The sequence below is a fragment of the Oryctolagus cuniculus genome, chromosome 2, assembly GCF_051225735.1.
Source record: "Oryctolagus cuniculus isolate XC-2025 breed Fujian yellow rabbit chromosome 2, ASM5122573v1, whole genome shotgun sequence".
In the NCBI taxonomy this organism is placed as follows: domain Eukaryota; kingdom Metazoa; phylum Chordata; class Mammalia; order Lagomorpha; family Leporidae; genus Oryctolagus; species Oryctolagus cuniculus.
In genome coordinates this window covers 120,137,522-120,154,600 of record NC_142868.1, presented here as the reverse complement: position 1 = coordinate 120,154,600, position 17,079 = coordinate 120,137,522, and the positions used below count along the sequence as shown (strand labels likewise).

Below are 17,079 nucleotides of genomic sequence, written 5' to 3'. Positions count from 1 at the left end.
CTCACCACATAATACTCTGTTAGATTTGTGTTTAGTGGGCTCTCTAGATTATCTTAAGAATAATGTGAGATTTCAGGATAGAGGAGAGAGGGCAGTTACTTTTCTTGATGTTCCTCAGAGCTATGGTGACACCTTGAACTTAACTTATTGATTCCTCTTGCATCCTGGACTCAGAACTCTGGCTGCAAGAAGGGAGGGCGCACGTGTGTGATCTCTCCTCTAAGCACCTGCGTTCTCCTTCTGAGTCCTGGTCTCTCTCTGGCAGCCGCTTGTTCTGAGGATGTTTATTCTGATAAGATTCAGAGGTGAGTGTGGACAGAAGTCTCGTCTCTTAGAGACCATCTCCCTGGTGTAGCGGTTTGCCGTGAGGGGACATTGTCAGGGCATCAGAGGAAAAACAGGTAAAGAAAATGACCTCAGCCTTAAATTATAAACTATTCAATAGAAAAGCGACTTTCTCCTACATAATCCCAATGTAATCATGAATAGATTATGCTATCTTCCAGTTCATTTAAGGTCATTACAAGTGTCCCTCAGTGACTTTGGGATGTGAACTCTCCGAGTAGAAGCATGCGCACTGCAGGTAAACTTGTGTAGCCCTGGTCTGAGCTGGGGCAGTGGAGACACAGCCCCTGGGCTGAGTTCTGAGCTGCCCTGGGCCCTTCAGCTGGGCATAGCCCTGCCCCGCCCCTGCTCATTTGCATGTCCCCAGAGCACCGCCCACCTCTCTGGGCATTTAGGCCCAGGCTGCTCCTGCCCCATGCAGGAGGCAGTGCCAGGCAGGACCCAGCATGGACATGAGGGCCCCCACTCAGCTGCTGGGGCTCCTGCTGCTCTGGCTCCCAGGTAAGGAAGGCCAGCAGCAGGAATGGCCTCAGGGAGTGTGGCCAGGGCTGCCTGTCTCTGCAGGAGCGTCCTCTTAGAACGTGAGGATGAGTGTGGTCTCTGTGTTTCTGTTTCCCTTTTCAGGCGCCAGATGTGCCCTTGTGATGACCCAGACTCCATCCCCCGTGTCTGCCGCTGTGGGAGGCACAGTCACCATCAATTGCCAGGCCAGTGAGGACATTTATAGCAATTTGGCCTGGTTTCAGCAGAAACCAGGGCAGCCTCCCAAGCTCCTGATCTACAGGGCATCCACTCTGGCATCTGGGGTCCCATCGCGGTTCAGCGGCAGTGGATCTGGGACAGAGTTCACTCTCACCATCAGCGGCTTGCAGTGTGACGATGCTGCCACTTACTACTGTCTAGGCGTTTATACTTATATTAGTGCTGATGGTACCACAGTGATACAAGCCCTAACAAAAACCCCCGAGGAAAGCAGAAGTGTGAGGCTGGGCTGCCCCAGCTGCTCCTCCTGGGCCCCATCTGCTGAGAGTGATTCTCAGAGCAGCCAGGCTTGAAGGTCCTGCAGGGTCGGCTGGAAGGTGCCAGGCTGACTCCTCTGAGGCTCCCTCCTTTCCTCCTCCTTGGCGGCTGCAACACAGACATGACCATGTCCCTACTGTGCTAAAGGAAATCAACTGTTCTCTCTGAGTATTCCAAGCTGGACATCAGTGTAGATTCATAGAACAAAAGAGAGAACACTACAATTATTATAAGGAAAACTATTTTAAATACTGGTGAATATAAAATTTTATGCAAGAAACCAATTTCATATCTACAGTAATTTAATAAATTTCATTTGCTTTTTAAAAGTCCGTGTTTTACACACACACACACACACACACAGACACACACAGAGTTTCATAGAGAGAGTTCTCTTCCATCTGCTGGTCTCTCCTCCAGTGGCTGCAGTGGCTGAGGCAGTGCCAGGCAAGACCTGGAGATGGAGCTTCTCTCAGGTCTCCCACACGGGTGCCAGGACTCCAACACTGGAGCCATCTACAGGAGCTTTCCCAGGCCAAGCAGAGAGCTGGATTGGGAGTGGAGCAGCCAGGACTCCCACCGGTGCCCATGTGGATGCTGGTGCTGCCTTTGGCTGCTTTACCCACTGCACAAGGCCGGCCCATCCTGTCCACTCTTGTGAGAAATAATGCCTCTTCCCACCATGCCCTCCCTCCTTCCTCACTCCTTCCCTCCTCTCTTTTACTTTTAAGTTTTACATGGACACACGTTCAATTTATTACCACCAGGTTAACCTTCCAGTAAACAAAGAATTCGATGAGGAGTGAGCAGAAAACCACTGTTCCTCAGAGTCTAGACAAGGCTGTGTGTCTCAATCCTCCCAATCCCTCTGTCACTGCCAGACCTGAGGTGCACTGCCTCCCCCTGGGGGTCACAGGTGGAATTACATCAGCTTTTAATCCCTGATTGAGCAGTTCTTCATGCAGTCCAAAATCAAATAGAAAATTCTCATCGATTTGAATCAATAGTAGCTTCATTGTTTCTACAGACTGCATATGACTCACAATATCAAATCTCCTAGGCATAGACTATTTGTAAAAAGCTGAGCAGAGCCCTTCATCTCATAAATCTCTCATTTTGTGGGCAGGGCAGATATGCGTGGCTCACTAGGCTAATCTTCCTCCTGTGGCCCCAGCACACCGGGTTCTAGTCCCGGTTGGGGTGCCGGATTCTATCCCGGTTGTTCCTCTTCCAGTCCAGCTCTCTGCTGTGGCCAGGCAGTGCAGTTGGGGATGGCCCAAGTGCTTGGGCCCCGCACCCACATGGGAGACCAGGAGAAGCACCTGGCTCAGGGGCAAGCAACACCACCACTTGGAGCGTGTCATGGGCGAGATAGCTAACAGCTCCCACACAGCGCAGAGCTGGGTGCACACTGAACTGTTGTGGGTCAAGGGGGACGAGCTGCAACCACAGGCTGGGTGCTGATCTAGGTGTCGTGTGCCTAGAGAAACTGCTGTGTCTCTCCAAGTCCATAGAAGCAGGGGCTTAGCTCCCATCGGGGGACCAGTCGGAGGACTCCTGCCTGCTGTGCTCCCTCCCCGTGCTCCTGCACAAGACCACAGGAAACCTGGTCTGCACTGCAGGTCACCCTCTTGGTAAATTCTATTTGCAAGTGAGTCCAGGAACCTGGGCTGGCAACAAAACCTTATCACCCATGGCCCCTCCTTAGAAACTCCAAAATATTCTGATAAGAGAAAGGAGTGCAGAGAATCCCTGACGTGCTGTCGTCTCCAGTTGGAATCAGGTTATGAGGCTGTGCCCGCAGACGGATCCCCACAATTTGCCCTTCACTCATTCCTGGTGCCTCACATGCTCTGCCCATGTCCCCAGGCACAGCCCTCCGACTTGGGACTTTTAACTCAACCTTGTAGAGATCTAGGGCTCAGCACCATTGGGCAGTGCAGGAGCGGCCCTGGAATGTCACTGGTCCTGGTGTTTGGGCATCCGTTGTTCTGTGTGCCAGGTGAGGCGAATGAGCCAAATTTCAGAAATAGAATGAATGGTTCTTCCAGTGTGACTTGTGTCTCGTGCTTTTGAGATGTGACACAGGATAAGCGTCCCAGCATTGATGAATTCTACAGTTCTGGCATTGAGGAGGTGAGTTATTGTTGTTGTTTTTCTTTCTTTCTTTTCTTTTTTTAATAAACCAACTTCCTCACCCTACAGGTTCAGTCTGTCTGTGAGTGCAGGTCCTAGGAGCACATTTATCTTGCTTGACCTTTACCATTACAGATTGTGTTCCCAGAGGAAGTCAACAACAGGTCCCAGCTGGTCGGATGCAAAACCCCTACAGTGGTATCAGCACCTGCCTGGACTGTCTCCTTGCTCTTGGTCACAGCATTTGACAGAGTCCATAGGCTGCCTATCTCTTTAGGAGCCTGGACTATTCACTCAGAAACACACTGGAACCTAGAAAAATCTGAAACCCTTAGTTCTACGAACAGGAACAGAGTGCCAAGCTGTGGCAGGCCATTCTCAGGATCAAGCAAGAGGAGATGGACTTGATGTGGGGATTTATAAACAAGTCATTTTAGTAAGAAATCATCATGTTTATCTAGTGGAGAAGGAGACAGTGAGGGTCAGGCTGAACTCCCAAACTTGTCTTTTTTCTGGTTTGCATCTGGTTCGTGATTCAACTTGGCTGAGAAACAGATATTACCCTCTGCAGGGTAGAAGCTGAAAATGTTGTAGGCTTTGCTATCCCTCCCACAGGGACTGGGGCTAAGGCAGAAACCTTCCAGTGGAGGCCTGTGGCCAGGGCTGCCTGTCTCTGCAGGAGCGTCCTCTTAGAACGTGAGGATGAGTGTGGTCTCTGTGTTTCTGTTTCCCTTCTCAGGTGCCAGATGTGCCGAAGTAGCGATGACCCAGACTCCAGCCTCCGTGTCTGCAGCTGTGGGAGGCACAGTCACCATCAATTGCCAGGCCAGTGAGAACATTTATAGTGGTTTGGCCTGGTATCAGCAGAAACCAGGGCAGCCTCCCAAGCTCCTGATCTATGATGCATCCAATCTGGAAACTGGGGTCCCATCGCGGTTCAAAGGCAGTGGATCTGGGACAGAGTACAGTCTCACCATCAGCGGCGTGCAGTGTGACGATGCTGCCACTTACTACTGTCTAAGCAGTTATTATCGTGGTAGTGCTACTTACCACAGTGTTACAAGCCCTAACAAACCCCCCCCCCCCCAGGAAAGCAGAAGTGTGAGGCTGGGCTGCCCCAGCTGCTCCTCCTGGGCCCCATCTGCTGAGAGTGATTCTCAGAGCAGCCAGGCTTGAAGGTCCTGCAGGGTCGGGTGGAAGGGGCCAGGCTGACTCCTCTGAGGCTCCCTCCTTTCCTCCTCCTTGGTGGCAGCAGCACAGACATGACCACGTCCCTACTGTTTTCAAGAATTTGATTATTCTTTCTGAGTAATTGAAGTTGTAGTATCATTTGAGATTCATAGAGCAAGAGAGAAAACATTATAGATATTACAAGGAAATATTTTAAATACTGTGTTTAGAAAATTTTATAAAGGATACCAATTTCATATTTAAAGTTTTTAGTTTTTTATAGTTACAGTTTTTTAAAATGATTTATTTGTTATTGAAAGCACATGGTTTACACACACCCACACACATACAGAGTTAACAGAGAGAGTTCTCTTCCATCTGCTGATTCTCTTCTCCAGTGACTGCACCTGCTGAGGCTGTGCCTGGCAAGAGCTGGGACGTGGAACTTCTTTCAGGTCTCCCACGTGGGTGTCAGGGCTGAAACACTTGTTCCATGCACTGGTGTTTCCCAGGCCATTAGCAGGGAGCTCGTTTGGAAGTGGAGTAGCAGGACTCCACTGGTGCGCATGTGGGATGCTGGTGTGGCATATGGCAGCTTAACCCACTGCACAAGGCCTGCTTATCCTATGCACGGTTGTGAGAGCTTAATGCCACTTCCCACCATGTCGTCCCTCCTTTCTCACTCCCACCACCACTCTCCTTTTTTTATTTGTCTTCTCTATTTTACAATGACATACTTTTCATTTACTTGATAATCACCAGCTTCACCCTCCAGTAAACAAAGAATTCAACCCGGAGTAGCAGAAAAACCACTGTTCCTCAAGAGTCTAGTCAAGGTGTGAGTCTCTTCCTCCCAGTCCCTCTGTCACTACCAGACCTGAGGTGCACTGGCGCCCCCTGGGGGTCACAGGTGGAATCGCGTCTGCTTTGAATCCCTGCTTGAGCAGTTCTTCATTCAATTCAAAATCAAATAGCAAATTCTCATCGAATTGAACCAATAGTAGCTTCATTGTTTGCACACAGTGGCTCACAGTGAACAGTATCACAATCTCCTAGGCATAGAAGAATTGTAAAAATCGAACAGAGCCCTTCATATCCTAGATCTTTCATTTTAGTGGGCAGGGCAGATAATAAACAAACATCACCAGCTCCCACTCTGGGCCCTGTGAGAGGCCTCCCCTGGAGCACTACCACTGCTCGGGGCAGGTGGGCAGTGTGTGTCCTGGTCCACTTAGTGCATCCTCCTGTCTTGAGGCAGAAGCAGAGGGAATGAATCGGCAGTTCAATTTAGTGTTTGCTGAACAGAAAAACTAATAGTGGTCTCAGTAATGGTAGAGGAAACTTTGTCCTTTGTTTGAAAAAGAAGCTTTTTAAGCTTCTCAAATTGCTGAGTCATGAAACCAGCCAACACACAGGTCAGTGGAAGAATCAGTGCCTGGACACTGGCTATAAACAGTGAAACCCAGTTTAGCAAGGGTGTCTTGTCCTGTGGTTAATACTTATTTCTAGTGAAGATAATTTTCTTAAATATTACCCTTTTCCATTATTTTTAAGATTTATTTTATTTATTTGAAATATGGAGTTACAGAGAGAGAGCGATCTTCCATCAGTTGGTTCACTCCCCAGATATGTACCATGGCCGTAGCTCTGTCGATCTGAAGACAGGAGCTTCTTCCGGGTTTCCATCGTGGGTGCAGGGGCCCAGGGACTTGGGCCATCTTCAACTAGTATCCCAGGCCATAGCATAGAGCTAGATCGGAAGTTGAGTAGCGGGACTAGAACCGGCGCCCTTATGGGATGGGGGCGCTTCAAGCCAGGGCGTTAACACACTGCGCCACTGTGCCGGCCTCACCCTTATCTGCTTTTGATATATTTATTTATTTATATACATAAAAAGTGAGGATCAGTGAGAGGTGAACACAGAGTTGGAGAGAGAAAGAGAGAGCGAGAGAGCGAGATCTTCCATGTGCTGGTCTTTCCCAGATGACCCTTACAACACCTGGGGCTGGACCAGGCCAAGTGCAGAGCCGAGACCTCCACCGTGGACTGCCAGTGTATAGCAGGGTTCCGAGTACAGCCGTTCCCCTCGAAGTGTGTTCTAACTATTGCTCTTTTATATCACACCAAGGCCATTATGGAATGAGAGAAAGCAGAAGCCTCTCTGGCCCCAGTGACGTCCACCAGAACCACACTGAGGAGCTGCTCAGCTTCTCCAGGTTCTGGGCTGTGCGAGCCCTGCAGCCCCTGTCACAGGTGGAGCAGCAGCAGCAAAGCTGGGCTGAGCCGTGAGGAGAGCGTGGACCTCTACCCACACTGGTCCTCTCTCTGCTGAGACCCCAGAGAGACATTCTCTGTAGGAGACCTGTGTAACCTGTTATGATGTGGACACCTGGTGTCACAACACATGTGCAGGTGCTGTGGTGTTGGAGAGAATTCTCCTATGTGACCGCATATCTCAGAGGGCAGGATGGGCTGCTCTAAGTCCCATGGTGAGTAGGTGCGGTGCTGGGATTTGAACTCAGGTCTCTAAAATACATTCCTTCTACAAGGCTGTATTCATGTCATGGCTGAGGCCAGAGTTGAAAATAACACAGGATCAAGCACAGGATGGGGTGGAACAAACAGCTCCTACCTGTCTCTGCCTACTCAAAATCTGGACCCACATCTTCCACCCATCCCTCCTGCAGCTGTGCCCCCGACTGCCATTCTCCAGAACCTCCTCAACCCCAGGGGACTGCATGTCAGTGTGGGGCAGGGCCTCTCTGCATCCCAGACTCCTTCCTCTCCTCCTCCACCCTTCTCATCCCTCCTCTCATCCTACCTCTCATTTCTCTGCAACGACATTTTCTCACCTCTGTGCAGACACAGATCAACCAATCAAAGCCTCCTCCTCCACCCTCGTCCTTTGATAGCTGACCCTGTGTCTGTCACATACCTGCACTGACAGGAGGTCAGCAGATACTTACCCAACAGATTCTCTCTCAGGCACTGTGTGCTCGCTCAGCTTACAGTCAGCTGTTCTCTGTGTGCTGTAGAATGGACCCCACGTGAGAACACAGTGACATTGGGAGGATATCAGAGCCCCGCCACTCACTCAAAAGGGAAAAGACATTAACTTCAAGTTTTAATATGTAACTAATATTTTCTTGGAAAAGGGACTTTAGTCTACAGAATCCAAACATAACATTGAATCAATTAAAACAACTTACCATCCAGTTCACTGAAAGTGATGGCAATTGTCCCTCAGTGAATTCGGGATGTGACATATCCCGGTAGAATCATGCGCACTACGGGTAAACTTGTGCAGCCCTGGTTTGAGCAGGGGCAGCTGGAGACACAGCCCCTGGGCTGAGTTCTGAGCTGCCCTGGGCCCTTCAGCTGGGCACAGCCCTGCCCCGCCCATGGTCATTTGCATGTCCCTAGAGCACCGCCCACCTCTCTGGGCATTTAGGAGCAGGCTGCTCCCGCCCCATGCAGGAGGCAGTGCCAGGCAGGACCCAGCATGGACACGAGGGCCCCCACTCAGCTGCTGGGGCTCCTGCTGCTCTGGCTCCCAGGTAAGGAAGGCCAGCAGCAGGAACGGCCTCGGGCAGTGTGACCAGGACTGCCCGTCTCTGCAGGAGTGTCCTCTTAGAATGTGAGGATGAGTGTGGTCTCTGTGTTTCTGTTTCCCTCCTCAGGTGCCACTTTTGCCCAAGTGCTGACCCAGACTCCAGCCTCCGTGTCTGCAGCTGTGGGAGGCACAGTCACCATCAATTGCCAGGCCAGTCAGAGCATTAGTAGCTACTTAAACTGGTATCAGCAGAAACCAGGGCAGCCTCCCAAACTCCTGATCTATTATGCATCCACTCTGGCATCTGGGGTCCCATCGCGGTTCAAAGGCAGTGGATCTGGGACAGAGTACACTCTCACCATCAGCGGCGTGCAGTGTGACGATGCTGCCACTTACTACTGTCAGCATGGTGATACTTATAGTAGTGGTGATACCACAGTGTTCCAAGCCCTAACAAAAACCCCCGAGGAAAGCAGAAGTGTGAGGCTGGGCTGCCCAGCTGCTCCTCCTGGGCCCCATCTGCTGAGAGTGATTCTCAGAGCAGCCAGGCTTGAAGGTCCTGCAGGGTCGGGTGGAAGGGGCCAGGGTGACTCCTCTGAGGCTCCCTCTTTTCCTCTCCTTGGAAGCATCAGCACAGACATGACCATGTTCCTACTGTTTTAAGGAGAGCAATTATTCTACTGGAGTATTTGAGTGTATTGTATCATTTTGAATTCATACAGAAAAGATAAATTATTATAGATATGGCAAGGAAAAATAGTTTAAATCCTGATGAGTGCAATCTTACTATAGCTTTTAATATCCTGGGAGAACGGCCGTCAGAGAAGGAGATCGTAGACACAGAGACTCTCAGATCTCCTAGAGGCCAAGCACCTCTGGGGCAGAAGGCACAGGTGCTGCCCCGCGTGTCCTCAGCCCTGTCCAGGAAGCTCTGGGGTGGGGGTGCTGGTGCTGTCTGCCTGCAGCACTCACTGGTGATTCTCCCCTGCCCCTCTGTTCCCAGCTTAACCTCAGGAGGTATTGACAGAGGAGAATTCTGCTTGTTTCCTGGTCAAATCTCAGAGCCATGGATGGTTGGTCCAGAATGCAATGGTGACCAAATATGTTGGCTTGTTCCAACCCAGGTCTGTGCATCTTTCTGTATTTTCCTTGCACGTTGCAATGTTCCCTCTACAGAGGAGGCCCCTGGCTTGCACAGCAGGACCCGAGGCACAACCAGGACGGTGTGAAATGCACCGTTCACTGCACCCCTGCTTCAGTCCATGTTGGCTCACATTTTTCATGCAGCTCCTTCTGCAGTTTGGCCACCAAATACAGTTCTCTCACACGCATTTCACACCCCAGGTGACGTTGTTTCAGATTCTGGGAAAGTGAATGAAGTCGCATTTCCTAACCTTCCTCATCTCCTCTGTCCCTTCTCATCCTGGGTCAGTGCTGCCCTCTCACGGTCACCGTGTCCTAATCCCTGCCCCCGGTATGGAAACAGATACACAGATCCTAAGCTCTTCTTCTACTCAGGTTCCTGCTTGGGAGCCCCCTGCCGTCACATACCGAGACTGAAGAGAGATCATCCAAGTGTTTCACCCAGCAAAGTTGTATCTAAGAGGAATGCTGTGCCAACTCCCCTCACAATAAACTGCTGTTTGCCTCTTGTCAAGACACCCAATGGGAGCAAAGAGAACACTTTGGGATGTCAGAGCAGGATCAGGGAGGAGGTGAAAGGCGTTCTCTTCCTTGGTGTTTGCTTGGTGCATTGTTGCTGTAATGAATTATTCCATTCTCTTCAGTCACAATATTGCATGTTCTATTGCTGTGGTCAGGAGCTCAGCGCTCTCCTGGAAGAAACCCGGGAGACAGCAGGGCTGTGGTGTTCTTGTATCTCTCGAGGATGGGATTCTGTTCTAGGTTTGTGCAGTGTCTGGATGGCCAGATTTCCTGCTCTGTGGCCTCCCCTCCATCACTCCACAGCTTGCTGCCCTGTCACAGCCCCTGGCCCTCCTCCCGACTTCAGGACCATTGTGATTGTACCGCTCCCACCAGGTCCTTCTGCGTCATCTCCCCATCACAGTCCTTAATCAGCCACCCTGCCCAGCCCCTTAGATGGCAGACCTGGCGAGACGGGAGTAGGCTGCGGATGGCTTCTGTGTTGGAGACAATTTGTGTCTGTCTTACACTCTTACCATCTCTGCCACTGTCTCCCCGAGACAGAATTAGAGCTGATAGGGCAGATCTCGGAGCAACAGAGTTGGAGGAGATCTAGACCCAGGTGCTGTGACATGTGTGTTGGAGGGGACGGGGAATTTTAATGCTGCCTCTAATGGGGACTTAGTGGAGCCCAGCTGCTTGGCAGAGTTTGATAAATGCAGTGTGGTTTTAGAACTCAGAATCTGATGAGCGCCCAAGGAAAGAGTGGTTGTTCCCCAGGCTCATGCCTGTTGTAAGCCAGTTGGATGATGCTCAGTTGGGGTCTGTTTTTCAGATTTATACATTTATTTGAAAGAGAATTAGACAAAGGGAAAAGAAGCAAAGAGAGATAGAGAGAGAGAGAGAGAGAGAGAGTGAGATAGAGGTCTTCCATCCGTGGTTCACTCCCCTATTGGCCCCAACGGCCTGGGCTGTGTAGATCCAAAGCCAGGAGCCAGGCAGAGTTACAGACAGAGTAAGGGATAGACAAAGTGCAAGGTCTTCCATCTGCTGGTTCAGCTCCCAAATGTTCCCAATGCCCAGGGCCTGACTGATCCAAAGCCAGGAGCCAGGAGTTTCTTCTGTGTCTCCCATGCAGGTGCAGGGACCCAAGCACTTGGGCCCTCTTCCACTGCTTTCCCAGGCCATAGCAGAGAGCTGGATGGGAAGTGGAGCATTCAGGATATGAACCAGTGCCCAGATGGGATGCTGGCACTGCAGGTGAGGATTAACCTACTTTGCCAGAGCGTGGGCCCCTCAACTGCACCCTTACACATCAGCTACAATTTGTAAACCTAGATGACTTGTCACAGAATCCAGGTGATTGTGAACAGAAAATTTAGAATTTTAATTAAACCTCCTGGACAACGTCTGAAAGTACATGAAAAGAATGAGGAGAAATGAGGAGATAAGCTTGTTTTTCTGCAAGAAATTTCAAAACCGTGCATTATTTTTTCATTATATGGATTTTCCCTGTCTTTTGAAGATTGCTTGTTATTGTGGCATGAGTACACGGAAGGTATGAGTGCTGCTGGGTAGAACAAGGACAGCAGGTGCACACCGCTGTCTCTCGGAGTCTCTGATCTCTGTGTGGACCCCACTCCTCTGGGACAAGCGAAGCAGCCTCGGGACATCCACAGCTGCCCTCTGTGGTTTCTCTGCACAAACTCATCTCGGAGCACGAGGCCCCACCCACAGGTCAGTCCCTCTTGTTACCATTCTGTAGGGCTGTCTCTTTGTGCTTAAAAATATTCAAATTGCTTTTAAAGCTGTTTATGCGACAACTAATCTGGAGCCCATGGTGGGGAAAACAGTGGACCGGAAGGCAGGAGAGGAGAAGTCTGAAAAGCTGAAGCGAGCTGGAGCCCCAGGGTAACGGAGGGGAATGTTGCAGGTGCAGTGCTGGGAAGCCATCAGCCGAGAGGAAGCTGAGCCCTCCCAACAAAACCTACAGAGATCTGCAGGTCTGCATTGGCCACAGGTGGGCAGATGTCCAAGACAGCGTCAGCCACATGCGCCAGCTGGGTCAATAAGCCTGCAGAGACTGCTCCACCTCTGGCTGCAAACGCCCTCTCAGGAGCAGGGCTTGTAATGGAGATGAAGATGGGGAACCGGAGCAGAGGCCTCCAGGAGCCAAGGTGAGGATGAGGAGCCCTGGAAGGATTCGCCAGCATCAGCCAACACATCCCTGCAGGAGGGAAAGCACGGGTTTTCTGAGAGCAGAGGCTCTGGGAACCAGATATCAAACCTCATCCTGGAAATGGCCATGACCAAGACAACTGAATGACGCATTTAGTAATTGGGGTTGGGTGTGGGGTGGGCGTCAAGTTGAAAGTAACAATTTCCCTTTTGAAAGAATGGTATTGTGTACCTGCTCGTCAGCTGAAATAGAGTATTACAATACCAGTGACAGTCACACAGGATTTTATTGAAAATGAGAAGCAACTGAGAGACACACGAGAGGCAAGGTAACCGATCAGGACCGGCCACTAATTGGGACCAGCACGTCTCACCAGAGTGCGGCCCCCACCAGCGGCTTACACAGCTTTTTATAGTATTCTGTCCACTAGGGTAAACAACTTCAAACCGGACCCCTGGAATGCAGTGAACAATAAAAAGGATAACCAGAATAGGGTTGTAAAATAACAGTTATCAATAACAAACCCAGGAACACACCCAAGATATGGTTGTAAGATAACAGTGAGGGACACATTTCAGTCAACCTAGTTCCTGGGAATTTGGGCCCACATAGTTTCACAAGATGCACCCTTGGCTGTTAGCAAGCAAAGCTAATATGTACAGAAGCAAGAGATCTGCAGTTAGCTATTAGCCACACTCACTGCATTTGGATTCTGATTCTACAATATAAGGCTGTCTTTGGAGCCACTTTTTTTTTTTTTCATTTTTTCCTAAGATTGAGTGGCACACTAATAAATGAGAGCTTGAAATTCGAGGTCATTTATGTTTTATACACAGCTTTCAGACATTTGCTGATTTTGTAGCTTTGTGTGATCAGTTTCCAAAGGTGATAGATAATAAAGAAGTCAGAATGGCACCTGTTAAAGAATTGCAGATCTTTAGACATTACTATTAGCACATCCAGAGGGAAGCACAACTTTATTGTCTACTTAAAGCTGTGAGTAGTTAACTCTCTGAACTCCCTCCTTCCCTGAACTGACAGCAAACCAGAGTAGCTTTCTACAGAGAAGGGGGTATTGTACTGAGAAAAAAAGTTACCTCTACCTGAAACTAAACTGAGATAAAGTTAAATACAGCCTTTTTCTTCATGGGCATTTGTTTTGTTTGAAGTCACCATAAACTCAGTGTTGCATTGCTGTCAGTGGATACCACAGCTTAGCTCTTTAAAAAAAATAACTTTTTAGGTCAACTATGGAGTATTTGAAATAGCCTACTTCCCTTAAGGGGTCTTGTCTGCCTTCCTTTGTCCTCCAAGACAACTGTTTGCTACCAAAGTGAATCCGTATTTCCAATGTGCTTCTCTTGGTCTTTGATTATTAGCTAGTTCTTGTAGGCAGTTCCACTGGAACTTGAGGCAAATCAGAAGGAAGTTGATTCTTTTAACATAGAAACCCTCACCAAAAATGTATATGTGTATATTGCTGAAAATATTTGGCTATTTAAAACATTTTTAAATGATATAAACACCAAAAAAATGAACAATGTGTAAGATGGAAAATGGAAAGATGCACTGTCTGTAACTTTGCACATTTAAGTTACTAAGTTGTAAATCAAATTTGGATTAAATTCACTACATCATCTTATTTTTTTTTTCTAGATTTATTTATTTACTTCAAAGTCAGAGTTACAGAGAGAGAAGGAAAGGCAGAGTGAGAGAGAGAGAGAGAGAGGAGAGAGAGAGAGAGAGGTCTTCTATCCAGGTGTACTCCCCTATGGGCCTCAACAGCTGGATGTGCCAATCTGAGGCCAGGAGCCAGGAGCTTCTCCTAGGTCTCCCATGGGGATGCAGGTCCCAAGGACTGGGCCATCTTCTACTGCATTCTCAGGCTATAGCAGAGAGCTGGATGGGAAATGGAGCAGCCATGTAGAACCTGTGCCCATACAGAATGCTGGCACTGCAGGTGGCGGCTTTACACACTACACCACAGCACCGGCCGCCTCCAGGTCCTTTATTAGTGCAATTATATCATTTAATTTAAGAGCATACAGATTGATCAGTGGCCTCTCCAAAGCACATTTTAGGCACTGAAATATAGATAAAACACATCTTCAATCATATTGTATGGAGTTCTCACCACATATACTCTGTTAGATTTGTGTTTAGTGGGCTCTCTAGATTATCTTAAGAATAACGTGAGATTTCAGGATAGAGGAGAGAGGGCAGTTACTTTTCTTGATGTTCCTCAGAGCTATCGTGACACCTTGAAATTACACTTATTGATTCCTCCTGTATCCTTGACTCAGAACTCTGGCTGCATAAGGGAGAGCGCACGTGTGTGATCTCTCCTCAAAGCACCTGCATCTCCTTCTGAGTCTTGGTCTCTCTCAGGAGCAACTTGTTCTGAGGATGTTTATTCTGATAAGATTCAGAGGTGAGTGTGGACAGAAGTCTCGTCTCTTAGAGACCATCTCCCTGGTGCAGTGGTCTGCTGTGAGGGGACAATGTCAGGGCATCAGAGGAAAAACAGGTAAAGACAATGACCTCAGCCTTAAATTATAAACTATTCAATAGAAAAGCGACTTTCTCCTACATAATCCCAATGTAATCATGAATAGATTACGCTATCTTCCAGTTCATTTGAAGTTTTTAAAGTGTCCCTCAGTGACTTTGGGATGTGAACTCTCCGAGTAGAAGCATGTGCACTGCAAGTAAACTTGTGCAGCCCTGGTCTGAGCTGGGGCAGCTGGAGACACAGCCCCTGGGCTGAGTTCTGAGCTGCCCTGGGCCCTTCAACTGGGCACAGCCCTGCCCTGCCCCTGCTCATTTGCATGTCCCCAGAGCACCGCCCACCTCTCTGGGCATTTAGGAGCAGGCTGCTCCCGCCCCATGCAGGAGGCAGTGCCAGGCAGGACCCAGCATGGACACGAGGGCCCCCACTCAGCTGCTGGGGCTCCTGCTGCTCTGGCTCCCAGGTAAGGAAGGCCAGCAGCAGGAACGGCCTCGGGCAGTGTGGCCAGGGCTGCCTGTCTCTGCAGGAGCGTCCTCTTAGGACGTGAGGATGAGTATGGTCTCTCTGTTTCTGTTTCCCTTCTCAGGTGCCAGATGTGCCGTCGTGATGACCCAGACTGCATCGCCCGTGTCTGCGGCTGTGGGAGGCACAGTCACCATCAATTGCCAGGCCAGTCAGAGTATTAGTAGTAGCTACTTATCCTGGTATCAGCAGAAACCAGGGCAGCCTCCCAAGCTCCTGATCTACAAGGCTTCCACTCTGGCATCTGGGGTCCCATCGCGGTTCAAAGGCAGTGGATCTGGGACACAGTTCACTCTCACCATCAGTGGCGTGCAGTGTGACGATGCTGCCACTTACTACTGTCTATACGGTTATTATAGTAGTAGTAGTGCTGATACCACGGTGATACAAGCCCTAACAGAAACCCCCCAGGAAAGCAGAAGTGTGAGGCTGGGCTGCCCCAGCTGCCCCTCCTGGGCCCCATCTGCTGAGAGTGATTCTCAGAGCAGCCAGGCTTGAAGGTCCTGTAGGGTCAGGTGGAAGGGGCCAGGGTGACTCCTCTTGTAGGACCCCAAAAGCGGTGTCCTCTTGTGACGACCCCAGAAACACAGACTCCGGACCAGACGATGCAATAGAACAGGAGGTAATTTATTTCATTTGTACAAATGGGCCCTCTGCTGCTGCAAGCAGCAAGCAAGCGAGAGGAGCCCCGAGCAGCTATCTCACACAGCTTTTAAAGGGCAAAACCACAAAATTAACATATTATAGGCTGGCGTAAGTTCATTGGATAATTTTCAGTAGCGGGCCTTGTATGGCAGTCTAAAAGTGGTAATGTCGGTGGAAAAGTACTAGGTCAAAGGGATACATTAGGGGAGGGGGTTTCTAGGAGAGAGGAATAGGTTGCTACGTGCCTTGTAGCTTTTTTTAGTTAACCTTGAGCAAGCGTAGGGAAGGGGCTTATCTACAAGGCAGGTGTTCTGTGTATCTCTGGTTAGTAGCTGACTGCTTTCTCTGTGAACCGGTTTACTCCCCATTTCCCAAGGCCGTCTCTGGAACGGTTTGTCTCAGGAGCCCCATTTTTTTTATGGTGGCTCTTGGCTCCTTTCATTCCCCCATTTTCTCTTTGAACTAATTTTAATCCTAAAATTGTGTGCCGTTAATGAGGGGTTTCAATACGGTCACTGGTGGCCAGGGCTTGATACTGTTGCGTGAGGACTAATGCCAATGATTAGCAAGCCAGGCCTTAGCATGTGGGCCCATGGCCAGCCATGGGTCCCCATATTTTTTTCTTTTTTTATTAAATTGAGAATGGCCTCTGTCTTAGGTTGCCCTCAGTCATCTCTGTCCTTACCCGTCATCGGTAACTCTGGCAGCTTGGCCTAGAGCCCTGTCTTAGGTTGGTACAGGATGCTGAGCGTCTTACCCGTCTTTGAGTACCATTCCAGCCCAACATTAGGTGAGAGATGAAACATACAGCCAAATATCAATTATTTTGATTACAAAGGAGGCTTGGTACGAAGTTTTAAATGATGAATCTCAGTCCATTCATACTATAGGGAAGTCAGCATAAAATGCAGAACACACGGAAGACATCCCATACAAAGTGGGAAAAGCAGTAGCAGTCCAGCCAACATTAATAACCAATGAATCCATTGAAACCCTTCAAATGAATAGTGGGTTAGTAATAAACATATGTTGCATTTTACTCTTAAGTTTATCAATAACAGACTCTATATATGGCACATTGTTAGTAATGTTAAAATAACATCCCCCAGGTACAGATTTATAATTTATATGATTTTTTTTAATAGCAAGTAATTGTTAGCTGCATGGCTTAAAAGCACTCCTGAGTGAACTTGATCCAATTCTTTGGCTATATTGGATAGCACAGTAGCAGTAAGATTGATTGCTTTGGTCACCAAACATGTAAGCCTTCATAGTCCACGATTATTTCCAAAAGCCAGTCCAGGAACACTTACTACTGATGCAGCCATGGCAAGGGCAGTGTCCTCTCCTATTAGG

The 17,079-nt window shown here is 49.0% G+C and overlaps 1 gene segment (V, D, J or C); it reads left to right on the top strand.

Moving 5' to 3' along the window:
* The first annotated feature begins 770 nt into the window (after positions 1–770).
* The window catches only part of LOC149128020 (Ig kappa chain V region K16-167-like), a 56,914-nt gene continuing 40,605 nt past the window's right edge, over positions 771–17,079 (top strand). The window contains 1 exon segment of the V gene segment in view: positions 771–846. Coding sequence covers positions 792–846 — 55 coding nt within the window.